The sequence below is a fragment of the Myotis myotis genome, unplaced genomic scaffold (genome assembly GCF_014108235.1).
Source record: "Myotis myotis isolate mMyoMyo1 unplaced genomic scaffold, mMyoMyo1.p scaffold_m19_p_18, whole genome shotgun sequence".
NCBI lineage: Eukaryota > Metazoa > Chordata > Mammalia > Chiroptera > Vespertilionidae > Myotis > Myotis myotis.
In genome coordinates, this window is record NW_023416322.1 from 6,384,994 (window position 1) to 6,408,838 (window position 23,845).

The following is a 23,845-nucleotide window of genomic DNA, read 5'->3' on the forward strand; positions in this document are numbered from 1 at the left end:
CTTCACTCAGGCCGTCCCCTCTGCCTGGGGTGCTTTTCGGCCCTTGACTCATCCTCACCTGCTCCCCCCCACACACACACTCCCTGTTCGTTTCAGTTCCCTGGTCTAATAGTACTACCTCCCCACCTGGAGAATGTACGGCTTGGAGAGCAGTGCCTACACGTCAGAGTGCTTGGCTGTTCGCTATCTTTGTTCCCACTTGGAAAGCTCCGAGGATCCCCCACATGAAGCGCTGGTCCCAGCACGGGCTGTAAGTGTTCCCTGCTGACTCCTTCCTTTGTGCTACCACAATAACGAAGGCATTGCCTTATCACGGAACTGATCGCATCATGCTGCAGCTATTTCTCTTGTCTGCCGACTGGAAAGAACCCCCAAGGGCAGGGCTTGACTTAGTGAACTCTGTATTTTCTCAGCATCTAGCTTGGTGGCTGGTCTTTGGTCCCTGACTGTTGGGGTCCAGCCCCCGCAGGTCCAGGGGTTCCCATAGGTGGGGAAGGAGTCGGCGAAGAAGGAATGACACGGAGGCAGCGTTCAGGTGATCATCATGGCGAGGTTCTCTTTATTGTTCTATTACATCTGTATTTATACCATTTGATCCTATAAGCATGCCTCTATAATCACATCATGGTATGTTTTGGGTAACTTTCTACAGTTCCTTGTTTATCTGAGCTTTGCCAAAAATCCTGTCTCTATCTAGTTCTGTTGATTTTAATCCTGTCTAGGTGAATCTCTGTGTTCCATTACAAGGGCTATTCCAAGGTCACTGCTCTACTGATAGGCTACAAAGAAGTGACTGAAGGAGATTATCCTACCCAGTAAAGGTTATGTCCTCCCAGCCTCGCTGCTTGCCTTCCCTGGGACTGCCCTGTGTCAGAGGTTTCTCCAGGGGTATAGGCTTTGGTGCTTTCCCTGGTGGGCGGACCCCTGGGGATGTGGGCCCAACAAGTCCCAAATTTATTGCCAACAGTCTTAGTCCAAGTTCTTCATAAGTAAGAAATGGTATTTCTGTAACACTAGGGGGATTTACTGATTTATTCTCTTCCTTAGTCCTGTTAACCCCTAACCTGGGGAAACAACCTTTCTCGGGGAGGTGGTCCTGGTTGAAACACATAGCGCTAAGAGGGGGAGCAAACATATGTCATATACGCCAGGTCCCTTGAAACATAAACTGTGCAGATGTTTCTTCCCTGCAGCGACTGTGTCAAGCAGCAAGGGTGGACCGGCTCCAGGCACCTGACTTCAGTAGGCGCTCAATACATGCTTTTTGAATGGATGTTGAATGCTCCTCCATTCATTTAGGAAGAATGCCCGCCTTTCACGGGTTCGAGATCCCTCCCCCACCTCCCTCTCAGATTCAAAGTCAGACAACATAGAAACATTTTCCAGACTTTCTTTATTCACCTGTATAAAACCTCACCCACACCACAAACACCGCGCGCGCACACACACACACACACACACACACACACACCCTCCAGCAGAACTAGGACCCTGCCCTAGTGCCCAGGCTCAGCACATCCATCCCACACCACGCCCACCCCAGCCCACCATCAGGGTCTGTGCCTGGGCCTCCAAGGGGCAGGGGCAGTTGCCCAGGCGGAGCTAGGTCTGGTTGGGGCCTCCTTCACAGGGTCCCTGTGCCTTCACGCTGCCTCACATGAGGGTGTTCACAGCAGAGTGGCCTGTTCAGGATGGGGGGCCGGCTGTCGATAGGCGGGGAGCCAGGTCCTAGCGGCATCTCGGCGGCGGCGGAAGGCCAGGAATTCCTCCCTCAGGGCAGCGCAGCGGGCCTCGGGGCCAGGAGCCGGGGCGGCACTCAGGGGGCAGCCCACCTCTGGAGTCTTGGCACCTGCCAGCGGAGGGCAGAACAAGGAGAGGAAAGAGTCTTGAGGTTCACTGGCACCATGAAGCTCCCCAGGGCTGGCAGGTCACATGACCCCAGGGGGAAACCAGGAACAGGTTGGGTCCTAAGGCTGTGGGTGGTGGGACAGCAAGGCCAGGAGCGCCTGCCTTTCTGGAGGCTCACACACCTAGCTCTGGCTCAGCGTCAGGTCCGGGTCGAGGGCCAGCCAAGCCCAGGTACAGGGTCTCCAGCAATTCCACGTCCCCAGGGAATTCTGAGTCCCATTCATAGTTCTCGTCCACAGACGTGTCCCTCCTGTAAAAAGAGACAAAAGTGAGGGGTGGGTGGGTGGGTGGGGGATGGAGGGTGGCCATGAACCTGAACTTCCCGAATTCAGGCCACAGTGGGAGCGGAGCAGAGAAGGCAGGAGGTGTCAGGAGAGGGCTGGGGAGACAGTCCGAGGTGACGGGGCAGGGATGGGCAGGGACTGCCCTTACCTCTTGCTGACTGTCACCACATGCTCCCTCCGGGGCCACCTCTCCGGGCCACTGGCCCAGCTGCTGGTGTCTCCTGGAGCCGGGCTGAGGTAGCTACCTCCGGCGGAGGGGGCCGTGGAGGGGGGCCGCAAGAAAGAGGCGCTGCCCCGCCCGCTGCTCTGGCTGGTGAGGCTGCCCCGAGGGGCGGCAGGGAGGAGGCCCGACAGCAGCCGTTCCCTCAGTGTCCAGTCGGCCAGCGCTGTGTACGGGCCCTCCGGGGCAGCCCCAGCCCTGCCCACAGCCCCGGGAAGCACTGCCCGTGGGGAGGCAGGAGGGGAGTCCAGGGGCTGAAGGAGAGAGGAGGGCGGGCAGGGCCGGATGTCCCTGTAATCTGGGGGTGGAGCAGAAGCAGGCTCCTCCAAAGGGGGCCAGTCACCGTCCACATTCATCTCCCTGAAGAAGGGCAGGCTCAGGTACTGGAGCAGGGGTCCGGTTCCTGGCAGGGGACTGGGCGGGGCGGCGGGAGAGGGCCCCACAGGGCTGATGTCTGTAATGCAGAGGGGCTGGGGCAGCCCTGTGGGGCTGCTGCTGCTGCAGTCATAGGACCTGGCCTGGTGCCGGGCTGGGGTCCGAGGTTCAGCCTGCTCAGGGCCTGACCTTTCTTGGGGGGTCCCCACGTTGGGTCCCAACACAAAGCGCCCGTCTGGTCCCCGGCAAATGGGCTCCAGGGGCAAGGGCCCCTGGCTCGGTGGAGGGTCTGGAGGGGAGCTGGGGGTTCTAGCAGGCTCCCCGCACAGTAGGCTCTGGCGCAGGCTGGGGGCTGGGGAACCCCGGAGCTTCAGCTTGGCCACGCTGTCAGGACTGCCCGAGCCTGGAGCAGAGCTGGGGAAGGACAGATCAGGGCCTGTGGTAAGGGCCAGTCCCCGTCCCAGGAACCACGGTTGGGCCTGGAGGGGTTTGGTACACAGCAGAGCAGAGCTAGGAGAGCAAGTGAGCAAGGACCCACATGGAGGTGGAGGGAGGCTCAGGCAACCCTGGACCACCCCAGGCTGGGCTCTGCATCCCATCCTCACCTCCCTCCCATTTCCGCTCCGCCTCTCACAACTCCTACCCCGGGTACAGGAAAGGAGCAGAGGATAGGGGCACACTGGGGGGGGGGGGGGGGGGGGCGGTGCAGAAGGAGGCCCAGAGGAGGAAGGACTTACACTGGAGATGACAACTGGGGTGGAGAGAAGAGAAGAGGTGGATCTGTAAGGGCAGGAGAACCAGAGGTGACACAGGCAAACCAGGGCTCTCCAGGGCCAAGGCACAGACCTCACCCCATCCGGCTGGGAACAGTGTAGGCCAGGCTGGGTGCAGGAAGGGTGCTGGGTGCGGGCTTTCCTCCAAGTAAGAGGCGCTGACTGAGGGGGGCTGGCCCTACCTTGGAGGGGGGTGCTGAGGGGGGGCTGGCCCTACCTTGGCGGAGGCGCTTGCAGTGGTGGCGGCGGCGGGCAGCCCTGCGGCGGCTGGTGAGGCAAGCAGCCAGGATGCTCACAAGGATGGCCACCCCCAGGAAGCAGAGCCCCCCCAGCACGCCAGCCAGCACGGGCTGTGGCAGGAGGCCTGGCAGCTGGGTTCGGGAAGGGTAGACCTCCAGGCCTGCGCAAGGAGCCATGAGGGAGGGCCAGTGTCCAGATTGAGTGGGCTCAGAGCCCCCGGGCCCCGGCCCCGGCCCTCCCTCCAGGTTCTCACCAGAGGTGGAGACGTTGGCCGAGTTGCTGGGACGGCTGACATAGCCACCGGCCAAGGCCACAAGGCGAAACTCGTAGAGAACATCCTGGGGTGGGGAGTTCAAGGAGGTCAGGGCCCGGCCGGACCTCCCACACCAGCCCCATTGAGAAGACAGAGCCGTGGGAGGGGAGGGGGAGGTAGGAAGCCGGGAAGATGGTCCAATCTGGGTTTGGGGAATGGAGCTGGGGCCCGGAGAACCGCAGAACCCCCTGAGCCTGCTTCCCACACTAACCTTGATGAGGCCAGGCACCAGCAGCTGCACTTCCGCGCCCGCCACGGCCCCGTCCAGCACCTCCCAGCTCTGGGAGCCTTGGCGGCCCTCTAGGATGTAGCCATCCAGTTTCTGAGGGACCATTTCCGGGGGATCCCAATGTAGTAGTACCCCCCGGGGTGTCCTCACTGCCACCAGACCTCTGGGTGGGGACAGAGGAGGCGGCATCTCTGTGACAGGAAGTGTGGGGGCAGCTGGTGTGGTAGGAAGCCCTGAATGGGACAGATAGGCCGGGCAGAAATAGAATTTCCAGTGCTTCCCCTCTTCCCCGGCCTCCCACGGCCTCCCCAACCATTCTCCCAGCGCCCCTAAGACAAGCCTAGATCATGCCCCACTAATTCCTCTGGACCCCAAGCTGCCAACACCTTCGCATCCTCCCCCCCAGGCCCCGCCCCCATATCCAGCTTCTCCTGCCAGCCCCTCCCTATCCTCATCCACTGCTTTGGGGTGAGAGGTCTCTCACCTTCAGGGACAGACAGGACAATCTCGCTGAAGGGCCCACTGCCCAGTTTGTTCTGAGCCAGGACACTGAACTGGTACTGGGTGTGCGGCTTCAGCCCTGGCACAAGGAGGTGAGCCGCCCCCACAGGCACCGCCAGGGACAGCCAGTCGTGGTGGGCTCGGTCGGAACGCTTGGCCCTAGAACATGAGGAAACGGGGCGCCTCATCAACCAGGGTCACCTAGGATTCTCTGGAAGTCACGCAGCGGAGTTGGGGCAGGGCTGGGGCAGATGGGGGGGAGGTGGGGGAGGGGAAAGAAGAGGGCCAGAGAGAACCAGGGTGGGGAAGAGAGGAGTGGCCTGCAGGGCACTCACAATGGGGTGTACCAGACGCTGAATCTCTGCAGATAGCCACCATCGAAGCCAGGCTCCCAGGAGACATTGGCACCCTTGGGCAAGGGCACCACGGACACATTGGTGACAACGTGGGGGCTGGTGCCTGGGTAGAGGGGTGGGGGAAGGATTATGGTCGGGGCCCTGAAGGGATGTGAAGAACTAAGAGGAACCCAGAGCCTCTGCCCTCCACCCATCATCCCAGGGGTTCCCCACCCACCATCCTATCTGAGCCTTCAAGACCGGTTCCCTGTCTCCTGCCCCACACGGTTTCTGGCAGCCCCAGCCGGCTATGCGGCCACTGACCCAGCACGTAGACATTCGTGGAGGTGGCCACGCGGGCGACGGCATTGCTGGCGGTGCACTCCCAGCGCCCATGGGCCTCCTTGGTCAGCGGTCGCAGGATGAGGCTACTGTTGCTGTCCACCTGGGCCTGGCCCTGCAGCCCCCGGCCCACCTACAGAACCACTGGTCAGCCCTGAGGACACACGCAGCCACCCCTCACCACGGGCGCCCCTATCTCTGCGGGCAGCTCCAGCTTCCTCCCCACCCTGCATCTGAGAGCCCTTCCCTTCCCACGTCCTCCTTCCCACACGATGGCCAGGGGCAGGGAGAGCAGGGGTGCGCCGGGCAGAGGATAGGCACGCAGCTCCGGAGCCTTACCTTGGCCCAAGAGACGGCAGGAGGAGGGTCTCCTTGCGCAGAGCAGGGGATGAGTAGGTCCCGCCCTACTTCTTGGAAATATTCTTCTTTGGGCCGTTCTAGAAAAGCTGGGGGGGCCTGCAAGCCAGAGCTGGCATTGGGAAGGGCCTCTCTCACACGGTGTCCCCGTTCTGGGACTCCACCGCACCTCAGGCTCATCTCTCACTCTCTCTCTAACTGTGTCTCTGTTCTCCTGGTGGGACAGGGAAGACTGGGGCGCTGGGAGGCCTCTCTGAGGTGTACTGGTCAAGGTCAGTTGGGGGGGGGGGTGGAACGAGTATCTGACTGTGGATGTGCTGTGTGACTGATGGCCCATCTCCCTAGCACCACCTCTGCAAAAAGACCCTGGGATGGCATCTGACCGCTGCTGCTGTGGCCACACAAGAAACAGAGATTTGGAAGCCCACCCCCCAACACACACACACACACACACCACACACACACACACACACACACACCACACACACCACACACACACACACACACACACCACACACACCACACACACACACACACACACACACACACACACACACATACACACACACACACACACACACACACACACACACACACACCACACACACCACACACACACACACACACACACACACACCACACACCTCTACCAGCCAGGTGTCCACACGGGGCATCTTCAGCGACCTGCCCCACCGCTGCTGGCTAACCCTGGGCCTCACCTTGAGCAGCACCCGGGTCACCGGGGAGGGCCCTGCCGTGCCAAGGCTGTTGTAAGGGGTGCAGGCGTATTCTCCCAGAGCGTCCTCATTCCCCAGGGCAATGACCAGCGAGCCTTCTGGGCCCTGGGACCAGCCGGGGAACTGGAGGGAAGAGGAGATGACAATGCGGAAAACAAAGTCAGCAGAAGCAAAACCGAGATGGAGAGAAGCCATGCCAGGGAGGAGGAAGCCCACGGCTATGCAGAGGACACCACAGCTCAACCTCCAGGCCTGACCTCTCCGCACCCCAGTCCTCTCTCTCCCTTTCCCAGAGTGGGGCCACCCCCACGGGCAGTGAAGGCCAGCACTGCACAACTCCAGGGACTACAGTGTGGATGGCGCCCCCTGCAGGTGAGCTGTGTGGGCGCTCCCAGCTGCTGGGACCTCATCCATTTGTCTTCCCAGCACTCCATGACTAAATTCAGCATCTTCCATCCCAAATCAGATCCTTTTCCTGGCTTCCCTATTTCTGTGAAAGGCCCCACTGTCCTTGCTAACCTCTAACTCCTCATTCTCCCTCACTCCCCCGTCTGCATACCCACCAGGTCTGTCCTCCTGGGATGGCCTCTTGTCTCGACGTGAGGCCCACCATCTTCATGTCCTCCTCTCTAACTCAAGCTACACAACTCCCACCTGGACCACTTCAACAGCCCCTGAACCCCTCTCCCTGCCCACTCTCTCCCCCTCCATCCCATCCAACAAATGCAACTCCTGCTACCACACCATCGCCCAAGCAACCTCACTGCCTCCAACTGCCTTTAGACTTTTTTCCCCTCAACATTCAACAAAAACATATTGAGTACTATTACGGCCGTAACCCTGGGGACACTAGGATTAAAAGATGCAGTACTAGCCACAAGGAATTTATAGTCTTTGCCGACAAACAAAAGATCCCAATCTGCTTGGGATGAGGTCATATTACCCTGCATCCAGAGTTCTTCCTTTTGGCACCAGCCTGCCTTCCCAGCCTCCTGAGCACACGCACATCCACACGGCTCCCCCCACGCTGGGCGGCTCACTGTGTCAGATGCACTCTGGTGTTTTTGGCCTTTGGGCCCTGGTTTCTGCATGGCATGTCTGTCCCCCCTTCAAGGCCCGCCACAAAAGTCCAGCCGGTAGCTGACCTATCCTCGACCAGTGCCTAACAGGAAGGTCCTTCCTCCGTCCCTGGCCTTCCAGCACAGTGTCCCTGTGGCTGTCCCTCTGGCGTCTAGGCTGTGCCCTCCTCAAGCACGGACGTCTCTCTGCTCGGCTCCCCACGCAGCACCCTGCACAGCACCCGGCAGCACATGTATGTTCTAGTCCAGTGATGGTGAACCTATGACACGCGTGTCAGAGGTGACACGTGAACTCATTTTTTTGGTTGATTTTTCTTTGTTAAATGGCATTTCAATATATAAAATAAATATCAAAAATATAAATCTTTGTTTTACTATGGTTGCAAATATCAAAAAATTTCTAGATGTGACACGGCACCAGAGTTAAGTTAGGGTTTTTCAAAATGCTGACACGCCGAGCTCAAAAGGTTCGCCATCACTGTCTAGTCAGTGAATTAAATTAGACTGAACTAACTCCACCCCAGCTGTCCTGACTGGAAAAACAAGCCAAGGCCTCCCTCCCCTGCCCCAAGCCTGTAAGCCTGTACCTTGTCCAGCTGCAGGGCCTGCCCATCCTTGGTCCAGCTGACGAAGAGCAGCGGGGGATTGGCACGAGCTGGGCACCGGATCACCCCTCGCATGCCAATGGGCAGGGGTGTCTCAGGAGGCATCGCTGTCACCTGGGCTGGGTCTGGGGGGAAACAGTGGCAAATGATGCAGGTGGCGCTGGGCCTGGCCCAGGGGAGGGAGCAGGCTGTGAGGGGAGCAGGGCCAGGCTTACAGAGCACAGTGAGGTAGGCTGAGGCTGAAGGCGGGTGCGGGAGGCCGTTGCTGGGCACACAGGTGTAGCGGCCAGCATCATCAGGCTGGGCAGCCTGCAGCCACAGGCTCCCATCCACCAGGATCCGCACGCGCGACTGCAGGCGGCTGCAATGGGGCATGTGTGGGGAGGAGTCTAGGCCTGGCTCAGCCAAGAGGCTCCCCAAAACCTGCGCCCCCGTCCCCGCCCCATCCCTCAGAGCCCCACCTAATGTGGAAGACGTTGACGCTGTCCTGGAACCAGCTGTAGGTGAGGTTGGCAGGGTATGCCTCGGCCCGGCAGGCCAAGGAGATATCCTGGGAGGCATTAACCGTGCTGTTCTTGGGGGGTGCCGCAATGACTGGGGGTCCTGTGGGGAGCACAGGGGAGGGAGGGGCCTCAGTCCACAGTCTTCCCAGACACCTGAGTTCGCTTTTACTGCTCTTCCTGGAGCTGCCCTCTAGAACACTCCTTCACCCAGCTCCTCCTGCCTGAAACCGTGTGTGTGTGTGTGTGTGTGTGTGTGTGTGTGTTTGTGTTGGGGAGGGGGACCAGGTTTAACTCTCCACTCATTCACCCTCCAGACCAGTGATGGTGAACCTTTTGAGCTCAGCGTGTCAGCATTTTGAAAAACCCTTACTTAACTCTGGTGCCGTGTCGCATATAGAAATTTTTTGATATTTGCAACCAGAGTAAAACAAAGATTTACATTTTTGATATTTATTTTATATATTTAAATGCCATTTAACAAAGAAAAATCAACCAAAAAAATGAGTTCGCGTGTCATAGGTTTGCCATCACTGCTCTAGACCCCTCGTCTGCCACACCTTAAATCATCTCTGTGTCACCTCCCCTAATCCAGGTACGGAGTACCTTACCCCCAGATGACCCAGGGATCCTCACCAGGCTCCTCACCTCTCCCCCTCTGATGGCCATCCATGCACCGAAAGGCCATTTATTTATTCTTTGGCCACAGAACACATCTACTCAAGACCCCAGAGCAGCTGCTGTCTCCTACCGTGTGCAGCTCACACGTCCTGACTCCGCCTCCCGATCCCAGCCCTGCCCGCCTGGCCAGCCCTCTCTTCACACGTCAGCGCCTATGGACGCTCTGTTAGGTACGTGCGGGCAGCGCTGCGCCTCGTGCCAGGTCACTCCTGTCCCAGGCCTTTGCTTTCTGAACCCCCATCCCGGGTGCGCTTCCTGAGAGCCTGGCCAAGCCACAGAGCGCCGCCCCAGCAGCTGCCGCTGCTCTGCCCGCTCCCCTCTCCGCTCCCAGGGGCTCTGCCAAGCACTGCTCATTGCCCTTCACCCTCAGAAGAGCCTGTGTGGTCGGAAGACGTGAAGAAACGAAGGCTCAGAGGCAGAGAGGCTGTGAGCGGCTTCCCAAGGTCAGCAGGGAAGGTGAGATTCAGTCAGGCTTCCCAACACCAAAGACTTCACCCTCAGCCATTCCCGACACGGCCTTTCAGGGGCTCGATGGAGGCAGGGTCCAGGCCTTCTGCTGCTCAGCTTTCATTCTAAAGGGGAGGTCCTGGCCAGGAATTACTAGGTGCTGATCACTAATTAAATTCTTGTCACCGCCCTAGAATTTGTGGCGGTAGATACGAACCTCTTTATATAGATGGGGAGACCGGGGGCCACGGGGGCCACAGGGCGCATGAGCGAACACCAGCACCCGTGCCTTCGCCTCTACACTGCAGCACTTTGCACTAAACGTCTCTTTGTCTGCTTTACAGATCCTTTTAAAACGTAAGATGCCGATTTTATAAGAACAGCCTGTGTTGGGAGCTCCCTCACTCTCCACGGGCCCCTGTCCTCATCCTCAGGCATAAGTCTCCTCCAAATTCCAGACGTGCACCCCCTTCCCCGCCCCCACCCCCCGCCACAAATCAGGCCTCCCACATCGGTGTCCCAGCTCCCGGCCTTCCCCAAGGATGGCACCTAGCACAAGCAGCTGAGTGGCGTGGGTGGTGCTGCCCTCGGAATTGGAGGCCTGGCAGGTGTAGATCCCAGCGCTGCCTCGCTCCACCCGCCGGATCCACAGCGTCCCGTTCTGCGCCTAGGGTAGGAGTGGAGGGGGAAGGCCCCCTCCGGCAGGCCTCAGCCCCTGCATTTCCCAGGTTGGCCAGCAGAGGGAGGCAGCACCCCAGGCTCCTCTGGCTTTGGCCAGCTCGGTCCCACGGCCCGTCCCCACACCCCCACCTGCCCCTCACACCAGCCAGCAACAGGATTCACCTGCATCGGACCCTGGCCCTGGCTGAGGTCCTGTCCTCGGAGCTTCCAAGTCACATGAGGCTGGGGGCTGCCAAGGGCCACACAACGCAAGGTCAAGGGCTCCAGTTCCTTAACTTCCAGCACCTGAGGAGGTGTCTCCAGGAATTGAGGGGGTGCTGCAAAGAGAGAGGCATCAGGGGCTGCCAGAGGAGCTCCCGGCCTGCAGGCAGGGAGACAGATCAGGGCTGAAGCCTCAGCCCAGGGCCACCCTGTCTGCTGCTCTCGGGGCTGAATGAGGATTGCACCAGCCCAGCCCGAAACTGGTTTGCAGAGTTGGCAATGGGGTCTGAGCACAGGCAGGGTGCTCACAGCCAGGTGCCCCCTAGAAGAGCACTGTTCTGGGCATCAGGAGGCCAGGGTTCTAGACTCCACTCTGCCCCTAATCAGTGGCATGACCCTGAGCCCCTGTCTACTCATCTATAAAATGGAAATAATTATGACCTCCTTCCTTCTCAGGATTGAGAAAGAATTCATGTAGTATTGGGTTCAAAGCTATTTTTGAAAAATATGCTGTATATATATATATGTGATCTGTGTTTCACTCAGGGCCCAAAGAGCCCCCACCCCCTTACCCATTACTCTCTCCTGGCCAGGGAGGCAGGAGCAGGGAAGAGAGGGGAAGAGAAAGTTCCTAACAGAGAGCCTAGACCCTAGACTGGATTTCGAAGACCGGAAAGTGCAGGAGTGGGCGTGGGAGGGACAGAATACAAACAATGAGAGCAAATAAGGGTGTCAGCAAGGGTGGGGCTGAGAATCTGCCACTCCTCCCCCTACACCCCTTCCCCCTCACCAGCCAGGGGCCCCATCACCCTGCTCCCAGCTTCATACAATTGACTGTGAGGTGCACCCAGGAGCCGTTAGCGGAATCGTCTTCGGGGCTGTGCCTGTCCAGGAAGAGCACGCGGCATTCGTACCAGCCCTGGTCTTCCACCCGGAGACCCTCGATCTGGAGAGACGCCCCCTTCTGCAGGCGGACTCGCCCTGGAGGAGGAGCCCTGAATCAGGGTGCTGCAGGGACCCAAGGGAGCCCCAAACCCTAGTCACACTGGTCATTCTCAGAGGTCAACACTGGGCCCAGTCTCTCCCAGTTACCCTGATGGAGTGGGGTCTGGAGAGGCACAGAGGGTACTGAGGGCAGGTCCCTCGTCAGCCCCTCTCATTGCTCCTGCACCAGCAGTGGGGACCGGTCTCGACAAAGGGAACCCAGAACTAAAGAGGCGGACAGCTTCCAGGACAGTTGGGGGAGCGGGTGGAAGAGCCAGCACTGAGTATCCTTGGATTCTTCCAGGATCTGCCCCTCCCATGAGTCCTCCTCCTGCCACGGGACTCTGTCCCGGAAGCTCAGCAGTGCCTGGGGCCTAAGCAGAGACCCAGACCTACTCTCCCAAAGGCCCTAATCCCTCAGGGCTATTATCAGCGGCCTAAGCGCCTTTGGGTGGCCAGAGTCCAGCCCAGCCAGGCAGCAAGATCAGCAGCCTCCTCACCCCACCCCCTCACACCCCGGGGCACCCAGGCCCCAGCTGACTGACATAGAGCTCCCCAAGGCCACACAGCCCAGCACAGGCAGGCACTGCATCCCCGCCTCACTCAGCATCTACACCGCCCCACCAGGGATGGAGGGTGCCCCCAAATCCCTCAGCAGCTCCGGACAGCCCTGCATCCCAGACAGCTGCCTGGCAGTGCAATGCAGAAAGAATGGCAGCTCTGCTATATACCCTAATCTCTCTCAACTTCAGTGTCCCCATCTGTAAAAGGAGAGAGAACTCCAGGTGGAGGGGAAGGGAGAGATCATGTAGGGAAGGCAGGCAGCATGGCGCCCGGCATCAGCCTGTGCTCACATAAAGGTTGGTGAGCAAATAAATGAGCTCAAGCTTTGAAATCAGCAACCTGCATTCAATCCGGGCCCCGGCCCACACCTCATAACACATCCTCTCCCTTTCCTTACCCTGTAACGGCGAACAGCACCACCGTGCACCAAGCCCCCCTCCCAGAAACCCAGCATCACCTATTCCTCTCGCCGTGACCGCTCCCTCTACCTGTCCAGTAAATCTTTCCTATTCTAGCTGCACCGCTGTTCTTTCTCTACCTCCTTCACCTTAGTTTAGTCCTGGGTATCTCTCACCTGCATGACTCACAGCCTATGAGAGGTCTCCCTCCTCCGGCTGAGCCCTCTGCATTCATGTGCTGCCCACCCCACCTGGACCTTCCATGTGGTTAAAAGACACAAGTCCCTTAGCATTGTGCCCACTCCCACCAGACTGTGCCCCTTCCAAACTAGCCCTTCCGAATACTAGGAACCCTACAGCTGTCTGTGCACTCACCCGCCCCATCTGCTCCCACTCTAACCTCTCTCCCCTAGAGAGGTGACCTTTCTGAACTACCGTCTGGCCCCGTGGCGCCCCCCACTGCCATCTGGGAAGAGAATGACTAAGTGGAGGCCGGCTTTGTGATTGTGCACGGGGACTTCTTCCCCCCAGGAATGAAGTCCAGGGGTGTGGATTCTCTAGGAAGGGTGAGCCTGTTTCAAGGGCTTGGTGTTTACATCTCCACCTAGGAGATAAGCCAAGGACCTGCAGGTAAATATTTAACATAATCACACCTTCCCACCCACCATAACATTCCTCAGTAACCCTAATCTACCTGGAGGTGCAACCCCACAGACCGCAGGCTGCCACCTCCTCTAACTGCCATGTGATAAACTTTTCATTGTGGTCTTCATCTCGACAAAGAAGGCAGAAGAGGAAGGGAAATTGAATGTTGAATACGGGCTGTGCGATAGGAGGCCCTGTCACCGTATTTCATCCTCCCAAAAATTCCATTACAGAGGAAGGAACTGATAGTAAGTTTCTTTCCCAAGTCACATGACTAGTGAGTGCCGAAGCCAGGCCTTCTTTCTCAGCGGGTCATGCTTTCACCGCACACGGGTGTCCGGAGCATGCAATGCTCCAGGCACCAGCACGGAGCACTCCCAGTGCTCACTCCGGTGTTAGTAGCCAGTGGTAACAGTTCCTCGTGTGCTGACCAGAACATCCGTGAAGACACTGCATGTCCTAACTTTCCCGTGCGATGTGGACCGCTAGACCCATTAGAGAACAGGAAGATGGCCAGGGCGGGCAGTCCTGAGTCCACCTGAGTCCTCGGTCCACCTCCTGGAGGCCCACCCTCCACCCATGGGGCCAGAGCCTGAAGGACTTGAGTCCTCCCTGCATGCAGGGATGTATAAAGGAAGCAGGAGACGCATCGCCGCTCTCACAAGCTCCCAGCAGGCAGGGAACCCGACTCACGTTCACGTACACACAGTTCCAAACAATGGTGCTAACTGCGCCCAGATATTCCAAGAGACTATGAAGTGAGAGGAGTACGGAAGGTCTCCAGGAAGCTGTGACCATGCAGAGGGTTTTGGAGGACAAAAGGCAGTAAGGGGAGATGACTGGAGGGATCTAAAGCAGAATAAGATAACTGATTTGTATCAAACAAGTCAGGACAGAGGGAAAAACTCATGTCCCTTCTGCTGTTTGGTGCACCTTCAAACTACCAAGAAATACAACAGAAAAGTCAAAAACCAAAAGCAGGTCCCATGGAATAGAAGGACTGGCCCAAGACCCACCCCGGGAAAGGCGAGGTCGATAAGGCACGCCTCTGTCCTCTCACGCCAGCCACGTTCGCACCACGCAGGCGCTCCACGCCAGCCCTTCACTCTGTGTCGGACTTAATCCTAGTAGTTAGCACTAGCTGGCTTTATACGGCCTTTCACTACCTTCAGCCTCGTCTATAAACCCAGTCTCCGCCACTAGATTGATTCTGGATCCTCCATGGCTGGAAGCTTTCCCTTCATTCGAGGCAGCAGCCCCACACAGTCCCAGGCCATGGCCCCTTCACTTGCCCAGAGGGTTTATGACAGGGCAGAAGAGTCATTAGCAACCTCTACCTCCCATTGCCTAGCAACGGCAGTTCAGAGTCCCCTACACAAAGGATGAGAGGCCCCTTCCACACTGGGAGGCAGGAAAGAGTTAATGGGCACAGGGACCATCCCCCAACCTCCACCCTGGGACCAGACTCAGGACTAGCCCTGGCCCAACCAGGAGCTCCAGCCTGGAGCCGGGTGGACACAAAGGGCAGGGGTAGGAAGAAAGCCCCAGAGGTGACAGCCCTGACAGATAGAAATCCCACAGGTAGCCCAGTTGCTGGTCAGACCTCAAAACAGGATGGGGTTGGGGAGGGGGGGAAGGTAGTGTGTGTGTGTGGGGGGGAAAACAGAGGGAAGAAGAGTTGCACATCTGCCTGGTAGAGTCTCAGGAAAAGCCCTTCTCCCTCTTTTCCTTAGTCAGGCATCCTCTGCATCTGCCAGCCTCAGCCAGGCAGCCCACACCCCTCCCAGCCTGGGGCGGGGGGGGGGGGGGGGGGGGGGGCGCAGAGGCAGGGAGGGAGGGGGGGGGGGCACTGCCGCTCTCTCCCCACTTGTCCTAACCAGAGCCCGCTTTCATCAGTTCCCAGGGGGCTTGTGGAGACACATATGCTCCCACTAGGCTGTTTGCCAACAGCTGCCCCCAGTTTGAAAATAAACTCTTCCCTTGGGCAGCACCTGCCTGAGCGGCCTTCCCTTTGTCAGCCAGCCCCTCAGAGAGAGCTCAGCCAATCCTATGGCTTCTCCGGGATTCAAATTAAAACGGGGAAGGGGGAGCCCCCTCCAGCCAGCAAGGACCTCCCAGGTGGCCTTTCCTGGGCTTCCTCCTTAGTTCACAGGGGACCCCACCTTGGGCCTCCCACACACTGCCCTCTGAGACCTGCACTACACCTTTCAGATTAAGGCTCCAGCCAGGATTAGGGGCACGCTGAGCCTTCTTAGGGGCCCAGGGAGGCCTACACACTCCTTTAGAGTCCATACAGGAGCCCCTTGGAGCAGCAACCCAGCCCCAGGCCCTTCCATTCGCTGATCTTTTGGAAGCCCGGCCCTCCCCAGTTCACCTCTGTGCACAGGCTGAGCTCCCACTGGACAAGCAGACAGGCTGTAGACCCACCCACCTGCTGCCCTATCAGTCCAGGCCCTGTGGGCCTAGGAGCCCCAAACTAGCATTCGAGGCAGTGGAGGAGGGAGAGGGCAGGGGACTGAGCTGATAGCAGAGCCAGGGACCAGGACAGGGCCACGTGGGGAGACCAGGGAAGATCAGGGTGGAGTCTGAGAAGCTTTGTGATGAGATCTAGAAAAGCGGTTAGAGAATTAAGTTGGATACTTGAAACAGGGCTGTAGGGTCTCCCTGGGAACAGACCACATGGAGTTCTAAACGGAGTGTGCGTGTGCTTGTGCGTGTGTGCGTGTGTGTGTGTTCGCATGTGTGCACACATGTGTAAATGCAGCTTGGAGCACATGCTTATTAAGCAGAATCGAAGCAGTGGAGCTGAGGTAAGGTCAGGGCAGGGACAGAGCAGGTAAGGAGACACCCCCTGGTCCCCCCGGTCCCCCCATCCCGCCCCCCACCTGCCGCCCGGCTCAGCCCTTCTCTGTTGGCGATCCCTCTGACCTGTGGCCAAGTCTTACCCATGTAATCAGGGTCCACGCGGGGAGAGTAGAGGCCGAACTGGATGAAGATGGGAAGCAGGAACCCAAAGCGCAGCCACTCAATGACGTGCAGCGGGGGCTGGCCAGCTGCGGGCAGCAAGTCACAGCCCAGCACGGCGCTCTCCCCAGCCCGGCCCACCACCGACACCACCTCAGGCTTCCCTTGACCTGCATGGCGGGCGGCATGAGACACAGCAGGGCCCAGGTCAGGGCTGAGAGGGGGCTCCCTAGGACTCTGAGTAGTTGAGGGAACCCTCACATGATCACAGAGAACCCCTGGGGAGCACCCCCACCCCGAAGCTCACAGGGAGTTCTGGAGTCCAGCTCACCGTCAGCCCTCTGGCTGATGATCAGGCTGAGGATGGCCAGACTGAGGCACCAAACCATAGCCCGGCTGCCTGCTCACCCGGCCCCGCCCTGTCCACAGGGGCCCGGGTGGAGGGGCCTGGGATGTCCACCGCCCAGCGAGCCTGGTCAATCCTTCTGATCAGGTAACAGGCTTCGGCTCCCACTCTGCTGGACAGTGAGGACGTGGCTCACGAAACACCTGAAGAAGCTGTTTTCTGGAGCACAGCCAGATCGAAATGCCAACTGCAAGGCGATATCCAGAGGTGGCCAGTGCTGGAAACTGGGAGGATTCCCACGGTTAGAGAAAAGCCGGGAGGGGAGCAAAGGACGGGAAAGGAGATAAGTGGGAGGGAGGGGCACAAGAGACCAGAGAGCTTGACACCTGCCCCTGGTGAGGAGGACGTGAGACAGAGCACGGGAGGGTAAGGGCGTGGGGGCAGAGGGAGACCAGGCAGGTTGGGACATGCTAGGGGGCACATCTAAGACGCCGCCGAGGAATTCTTGGGAAACCCGGGTAACTAATGTTCTCGAAAAACTAAAGCAGGAGGAAACTGGGGGTTCCTATCCACTCAGAAAAATGTTTTCAGGGGAGTACGGAGAATGAACCCTCACAGGCCAGCCTCCTCTTCCTGCTCTCCCCTTAGTTCTGATGTGAACAAAAAGGTGGCAGATAGGAGGTAGGACTGGTATTGTCTCCACTCCCCTAGTGAAAAATAAGGAACTTTAGACTCAGAGAGCCTTGCTCAGGGGCACAGAGCCAGTCAGGGGCAAAGCATGGATAAGAACCTCCAGAAAGTGGCCCCCAGGGGACCCCACACAATTCCTTGTCCCGTTTCCCCAGCCTTGGAAAACCCTGGAAGCTGGGGACCAGTCCCTCCCTCTCCACTCAGCCTCCCAACACCGCCTCAGCAGTGAGTGAGTCAGGCACTTGGGAAAAGGGGGACTGCCTCTCCCCCAGGCTGGTATGGGGGGGCCCGGGCAGCACCCTCCAGGTCTAGGCAGGTCCCTGGGCTGGCATCTGGCCTCACTTCCTCTTCAGGGAGGCAGCCTCCCTCCACCAGACACCCTGACCCAAGTGCCTCACCCCAATTCCTGCCACTCACTCCCCTCCACTATCCACCCCCCAGAGTTTGCAGGCTCTCCCTTCCCCTCCCCTAGGGGCATGCTCCATGAAAAGCCAAAAAAGCCATGAGTCCATAGGCGAGGCCTGGGGATGGGCGGGGTGCTGCCTGCCTTGGGCCTGGCAAGTCCAGTGGACTCTGCTCTAGGCCTCCACCCCACTCTTGGCTTCATGTTTCCCACTGGCCCCTGCCTCTACTAATGGCCCCGTGTGTCCTGCACCTCATGGGAAGCATCCCCTTGCTCCCCGCTGCTTCTAGCCAGCTCTCCCATATTCCCCAACAATGTTCTTCCAAGTGTGTAAGAACCCTCAATTACCTCCTGGCTCAGTGTTCTGGGGACCTTAGTAACCCAGGTTTCTCCAGAATCCCTCTGCTTTTCCTAAAATTGTATCAACTCCTCGGCCCCCAGCATGTCCTCACCTGTCTGGTCTCCTGCACCCAGCACTCCATTCTCCCAGGATCCCCATTCCAGTCATCTCTACTTCTCACAGCGCATCCCCCCCCCCGCGCGCCCCCCCCCCCCCCCACACACACACACATGCCCATTTTTGGAACCTGGTCTCCAACTGCATCAGGTCCTCTGCACTTCCAGGAACTCCCTTCCAGTCTCTTCCAGAATCCCCACCCACGTACACACCCACGGGGGCTTCTCCCACCTGCTCCCCCTGGAATTTTTCTCCCTAGAATTTCCCTGCCTCTGCTTCCCATACACTTCTTTAAATTTTTTATTGACTTTTTTAAGAGATAGAGAAAGGGAGAAAAAGAGAAAGGGCGAGGTAAGGAGGAGAGAAAGAAAGGAGAGAGAGAGAAACATGGACTTGTTCCACTTATTTCTGCATTCATTGGTTGATTCTTATGTGCCCAGACCCGGGATCAGACGTGCAAGCCTGGTGTACCCCCACCATGCTCTGCCCACCTGAGCTCCCAGCAGGGGCCACTATACACTTCTGATGCCTCACCCCCAATTTCCTCAGTCCTCGCCTTCTCTGGACCCCTGGAACTCCTTGCTTTGGGGACCCACCAGAGCCGGCCCCCTACACACCACACACACACACACACACACACACACACACACACACACACACGCATTGCCTCCAGAACTCCTCCAGTGCCCAGGGAACCCACCCACCAAGAATCCCACTTCGCTCCCCAACACTCCCCTAGTTCTGCGCCCCAGAAAATTCCACTTCTCTCCGAAAGACTCCCGCTCTCTCCTGTCCCCCCGACTCCCGCACCTTCCTCTGTCCCCCGAGACGCCCCCATCCCAGCCCCGCGAGCACGCCCACGCCCTCACCTGCTCCTCGCGCTCCGCTCCACTCCACCCGCGACACAATAGGGGGCGGACCCGCCTCCCGCCTCCGAGGCCCCGAGAGCCTCCCGTTGCCCTGGAGACCGCCAATCCCCGCCCGCGGCGGCCGATGGAGACAGCGGAGGGCGCGGAGGTGGGCGCGACCCCGGGCGGCCTGGGACTTGTAGTTTTGCGGGAGCTGGGCGCGCACGTGGGCAGGTCGCCCCCTGGCGGAGAGCGGTGCGGCCGGGCGGAGAGGCCGGAGGGCGGCGGGTCGGGGCCGGGCTCCGGGCTCCGGGAGCCGCGGGAGCTGCCCTTGGCTGGCTCCGCGCGCCCTCCTTCCGGGGTGCGCTCCCCCGGACCCCTCCCTCCGCTACCCGGCAGCCGGAGTTGAAATCTGAGCCCGGGGCTGGAGCACCCGGCGGGGAGCAGGACTCCCTCCCTCCTCCCAGGGGATCCACCTAGCTCCCGGCTCCTCTGATCTCCTCCCTCATCCCATCCCACCTCCGCCCCTCTCTCCTCTGGCCCAACTGGAAATACCTGTCCGCACCTGGCGAGCTCCCAGGTCCCGCCCAGCACTGCCCGCCGAGCGGAGGGAAGGCGGCGCCCCGCTAGGTTGCCAAGTCCACTCCGCCCAGCGCCCCGCGCCAACCACCCAGAGAAACAGGCCCAGAAGGGAGAAAAGAGAGACACGCTGGCCCGGGAGATCGGAAGAGAGGGGATGGAATGTGACCTTTCCTGAGCCCCGCAGGTGCCAGACTCGGGGCTCCGAGTTATAAAGAGTTTATAACTGTTCTGTAAGCCGCACGGAGGCCCTGTGAGGTAGGCTTGGTCCCCGTGACTAGTGGGACAGCCAGGACTCAGTGAGCAGGTGAAGTGACTTGCCCAAGCTCCCCATCGAGGACACGGCAGAGCCAGAGCCGGATCCAGACCCTACCCTGACTTCATCGGCCCACCCTGGGACGTGTCAACCTCAGGCACGAAGATATCCTGCCTGTCTGTGCCTCTGGGCCGCTACTCCTCAGCTCTGTGCTGCCTTACATGGGGATGCGGCCTGGCCGTGCCTTCCCCACCAGGTGTAAGCAGTCCTGTCTCCCTTCCGGAAGTCTTTCCTGAAAGCAGAATGCTGATCAACGCCCGCCCCCCCCAACCCCCGCCCCCACATACACACCCCAGTCTGATCTCCTGGGGCTCAAACTTAGTGCAACGGGCATTGATTCACGGAATCGTGGCCTCAACGTCAGGAGAGACCCCACGATGGGTCTAAACATTCTGCTGACCTGTGTCCTTGCCTCCTCCGGTGAGCAGCCAGCCCCATCTGACCCCATCAAGGGCCAGGAAGCTCACCACCCACGACCAATCCACCTGTAGGGACTCTCACTGCTGGAAAGTTCTCCCAGGGGTAACATCTGGGTGCCTGACACGGAAATGTGGAGGGGAACCCGGAGGATGAGGGGAGACAGGAGTTCTCTCCCACCATCCCTCCGCAAATGCTCCCCAGTGGCAGCTTTCAGCAATACTTACAGTGTAACAGGTCGAGCTGACAGTGATAAGACTGTGATGAAAGCGTGTTAGTGGACACACAGGAAAGCAAATCCAGGCAGCGTGCCCCGGAAAAATGGTGAAGCGTCTCTTGGCCCCTCACCAGCCAGCAGGACAGAGCAGCCTCCCCGCAGAGCAATGGGCTCCACCTCTGGTCCAAAGGTTGCATTTCTGCTGTCCCCAGTGTTTTCTTGAGAATAAGCTGATCACACTTGAGTACTAAAGTCACTTTTTTTGTAAACTTGGGATTTACATGATTTTCCATTTTTAAAAGTGTATGATCTAGTCATTTTCCCTGGAAGCTTATTTTGTGTCTTATTGTAGTTATTTTGCTGTGATTCTGGTGTATCTTGATGGCTTTTTGATAAGAAAGGGAGCCTAGCCCTATAACTTGTTCCCTCACCCCCCTAGGCCAAAATAAATGGGGGTGAGGTGGGGGGGACTAGTCTCCGAGGCTCACAACTGAAGATTTCCCTCAGGTTGATCTCAACCAATAATCATTACTTTCTGGGAAAGTTTATCTAGCCAACTAGGATTCTGCCTAACCAAAGTAACTTATTTTCAGCTTGTTGACAAAAGATCCATAAAGGTTGTCAATTCCAGGGATTTGGTTGACCCCGTGCCCATGAGCACTGGTCCTGATTTAAAAAAAAAAAAGTGTGGTTTCTCCCAGATTGTCATGTAACTGTTGGTGTGCTGTCTCCTGTCCAGATGAGACTCTGGCCCCGTGAGTGTGTTCATCCTTGAATTCCCCCACAGCCCTTAGTCTCTCAGAGGGGCCCTGCCCACCCCCTCTAGACTCATTTGTCACCTCCCCCTTTATCAGGCGCAGTGCGTGACCTTGCAGCCCCTGGAATACCCCGTGCTTTTCACATAGTGTCTTCTCCGTTATCTGCTGTCTGGCTACAAAGTCCTCTTTCTCCCTTCCCAGGACTCTCCCTGCTAATCACTGGTCAAATTCTGTTTACCTCTTCCCTCAGGGCCACCCCATGCCTGACTCCTCCCACCATGCCCTCACCTTCACCCACAGCCCTTGTCACCTTCGCTGTGATTATATCATTACACACCCCACAAAGTCCCTTGAGGGCAGACAGTGTCATTTCCTCTCCAGTGCTTGCCCAGTGCCTGACAGTAGGTGCTTAAATGTTTGCTTTCACCTGCTTTCAAAGAGTGAGCAAACTTTGCCGTCTGCAAAGTGCTATCAGGTGATCACTGTCCTGGCTTCCAGCAGAGGAAGAGGCCTGGCCTCTCTGAGCCTATATTTGGCTCATTTGAGGGTCTCAGCCCTCTTCTTCCAGGCACGCTTTTCTCTGTGTGTTCAGAGACTGCGTGGGAGAAGAAGCGACTTGGCCAAATTCCGGGGAGAGCCCTGGGCCAGCCGTACAGGCACCATTCACTCCTTTATTTACTTTCTGTGTCTGGGATGCAAGAGCACGGAACTGCCCCTGTGTGTGCAGATAGAAACCAGTTGTCCGTTTCCAGTCCTCAGGAAGGTATTGAGGAACTGAAGAGTGTGGGGGCTGTAGGGTGGCCCAAGAACTCAGGCCTCGTAGAAAGTGGGGCTGTGTAGGCCTGCGGAGAGGCGTGGAAAATCAGCCTTGGGCTAGGGACTGCCTTCCAGCAGAACCAGGGCTGGGGCCCCGAGAGCAGAGCGGATCTGTTGCCAGACGTAGGAGCTCTTTGAGGACTGGTTTCCCACCCTTGCCACCACCTTCCCCAGCCCCCTGGGGCTCCCTGTCCTGCACATAAACCCTAGGTAGGAAGCCCCTCCTGACCTCCTAGCCCCGCTCCTTTCCTGTCCAGGAGGCCTGGCTCTTAGCTTCCGCCCATGCTGCCCAGAACCACCCTCCTAGGTTCCTGGTGCCTGGCCCACACGTCCGGTTTTCCCCAAAGCAGTGTCCTCGGTCTCCACCATTACCAGGCATTCCAAAGCCCCTCACAGCCTAGGAGCCCTTGTCTTAGAAGGCACTTTGGAGGTCAGCGTCTTCGTCCTCACTGAGGGAGGGGGGAGGTAAGGTCCAGACAAATGTCAGGTGTGGTTTCTGCCACATGGCTTTTCCCAGCCCCTCGGACTCCTAAACTCCCCAGGGGCACAGCTCCTCCTGCCTCTGTGGGAGCCACGGTGCTCTCTTAGCCGTATCTCTGTAAATGCACCAATCAGCTGTACCAAGGCCTGCCTCTCCTTCCAAGTGTGTGTTCTTTGTGGAAGGAACCGTACCCCAATGGGCGTTTCCTGAGCAAAGTGTCTTAAGCTAGAGGCGAGTGGCAGGGCAGAGCCCACATCTTCTGAGATCTCCCCCAGTGCGCTCCCCACTGGACTCTATGCCCCCTTTCATTCACTCATACCGACACGTGTCCTGTCACTTGGGTGACTTCCTAGTCTCTCCCCAATTCCCCTACCCATGGCAGCTTCACAAGGTGTGATTTTGGGAGAATGACCAAGGCTTGGCAGTAGCTGATCAGGCCTGGATGAGGAATCCAGGCTAGTCAGTGGGCTCAGGAAAGAACAGGATCACAAATTGAAGGGCCTTTGCCCAAGAGGAGTGGTGTGTAACAGGTAGGCATTAACCCAGGACAAGAATCCAGAGAGGTGTGAGACATGGAAATCTATAGAGAAAGGACAGTAAGACGAATCACAAATAAAGGTTAAGGGTCCAGACCGCAGCTATTGATCCAGCAGTTATCCCTATGGGGTAGGTACCAGAGGGTCAGAGCAGCTGGCATCAGGGAGATGGCTGGAAGGTTCCAGTCTCACTCAGACCCAGAGAGGAGCAGCACTGAGGGGGATTAAGGGAGGGGAGGGTTCCTGTCTCCCTGAGAACCCAGCCTCTAGACTGGGGTGGGGTGCACGGGAAGAGTTAAGTGCACTTGCAGCCAGGGTGGAAGGGGGGCTGTGAGAGCAGATCTTAGCAGGAACACTACTCCTCACAGGGTTCTCAGTGCCGGCAATGCGCCCATTGAAGAGTCACAGATTAAGTAAATTAGAAGAAATCTCTCACTTCTCTCATTTAAAATGTAAACACTCTGTATATTAATGGGGAAGGTGACAGGTGGTGGTGAATAATACACCACCACCGCATTGTGAAGTCTCACTTCTATCCCCGAAGGCAGGCATGAGAACACGTGGGCTGGAAAGGGGGCACCTGGAATGGAAGGAAGCCAGAATTTGAGGGGAAACCTG

At 58.3% G+C, this 23,845-nt stretch overlaps 1 protein-coding gene across 7 annotated transcripts; it reads right to left on the bottom strand.

Moving 5' to 3' along the window:
• Positions 1-1,374: 1,374 nt before the first annotated feature.
• On the bottom strand, positions 1,375-20,776 carry IGSF9 (immunoglobulin superfamily member 9). Of its 7 annotated transcripts, none has more exons than XM_036344195.1 (21): positions 20,647-20,776; positions 16,695-16,993; positions 16,345-16,533; positions 11,637-11,789; positions 10,770-10,924; positions 10,476-10,593; positions 8,760-8,901; positions 8,514-8,659; positions 8,281-8,423; positions 6,597-6,737; positions 5,860-5,976; positions 5,503-5,653; positions 5,179-5,302; positions 4,827-5,002; positions 4,325-4,575; positions 4,054-4,138; positions 3,778-3,960; positions 3,525-3,567; positions 2,341-3,201; positions 2,031-2,158; positions 1,375-1,849 (listed from the first exon to the last, which is right to left on the bottom strand). In XM_036344195.1, the coding sequence occupies exons 2-21, from the start codon at positions 16,750-16,752 to the stop codon at positions 1,668-1,670; spliced, it is 3,546 nt and encodes a 1,181-aa protein (XP_036200088.1). In that variant the 5' UTR covers positions 16,753-16,993; positions 20,647-20,776; the 3' UTR covers positions 1,375-1,667. The 7 variants fall into 7 exon arrangements, with proteins under 7 accessions (XP_036200088.1, XP_036200089.1, XP_036200087.1 ...); XM_036344196.1 differs by lacking the exon at positions 20,647-20,776 and adding an exon at positions 19,129-19,601 and having other exon boundaries at positions 16,695-16,986; XM_036344194.1 differs by lacking the exon at positions 20,647-20,776 and adding an exon at positions 19,129-19,601.
• Positions 20,777-23,845: the final 3,069 nt, after the last annotated feature.

What these genes read in the sequence shown, in the direction of transcription:
- IGSF9 (XM_036344195.1), bottom strand. Translation starts at nt 16,752, where the DNA reads ATGGTTTGGTGCCTCAGTCTGGCCATCCTCAGCCTGATCATCAGCCAG. An exon ending in TGTCCTGTCTGTCCCTGAAG is followed by an intron (nt 4,576 to 4,826) that starts GTGAGAGACCTC and finishes TGTCCCATTCAG; the next exon opens with GGCTTCCTACCACACCAGCT. An exon ending in GTGGTGACAGTCAGCAAGAG is followed by an intron (nt 2,159 to 2,340) that starts GTAAGGGCAGTC and finishes CTCTTTTTACAG; the next exon opens with GAGGGACACGTCTGTGGACG.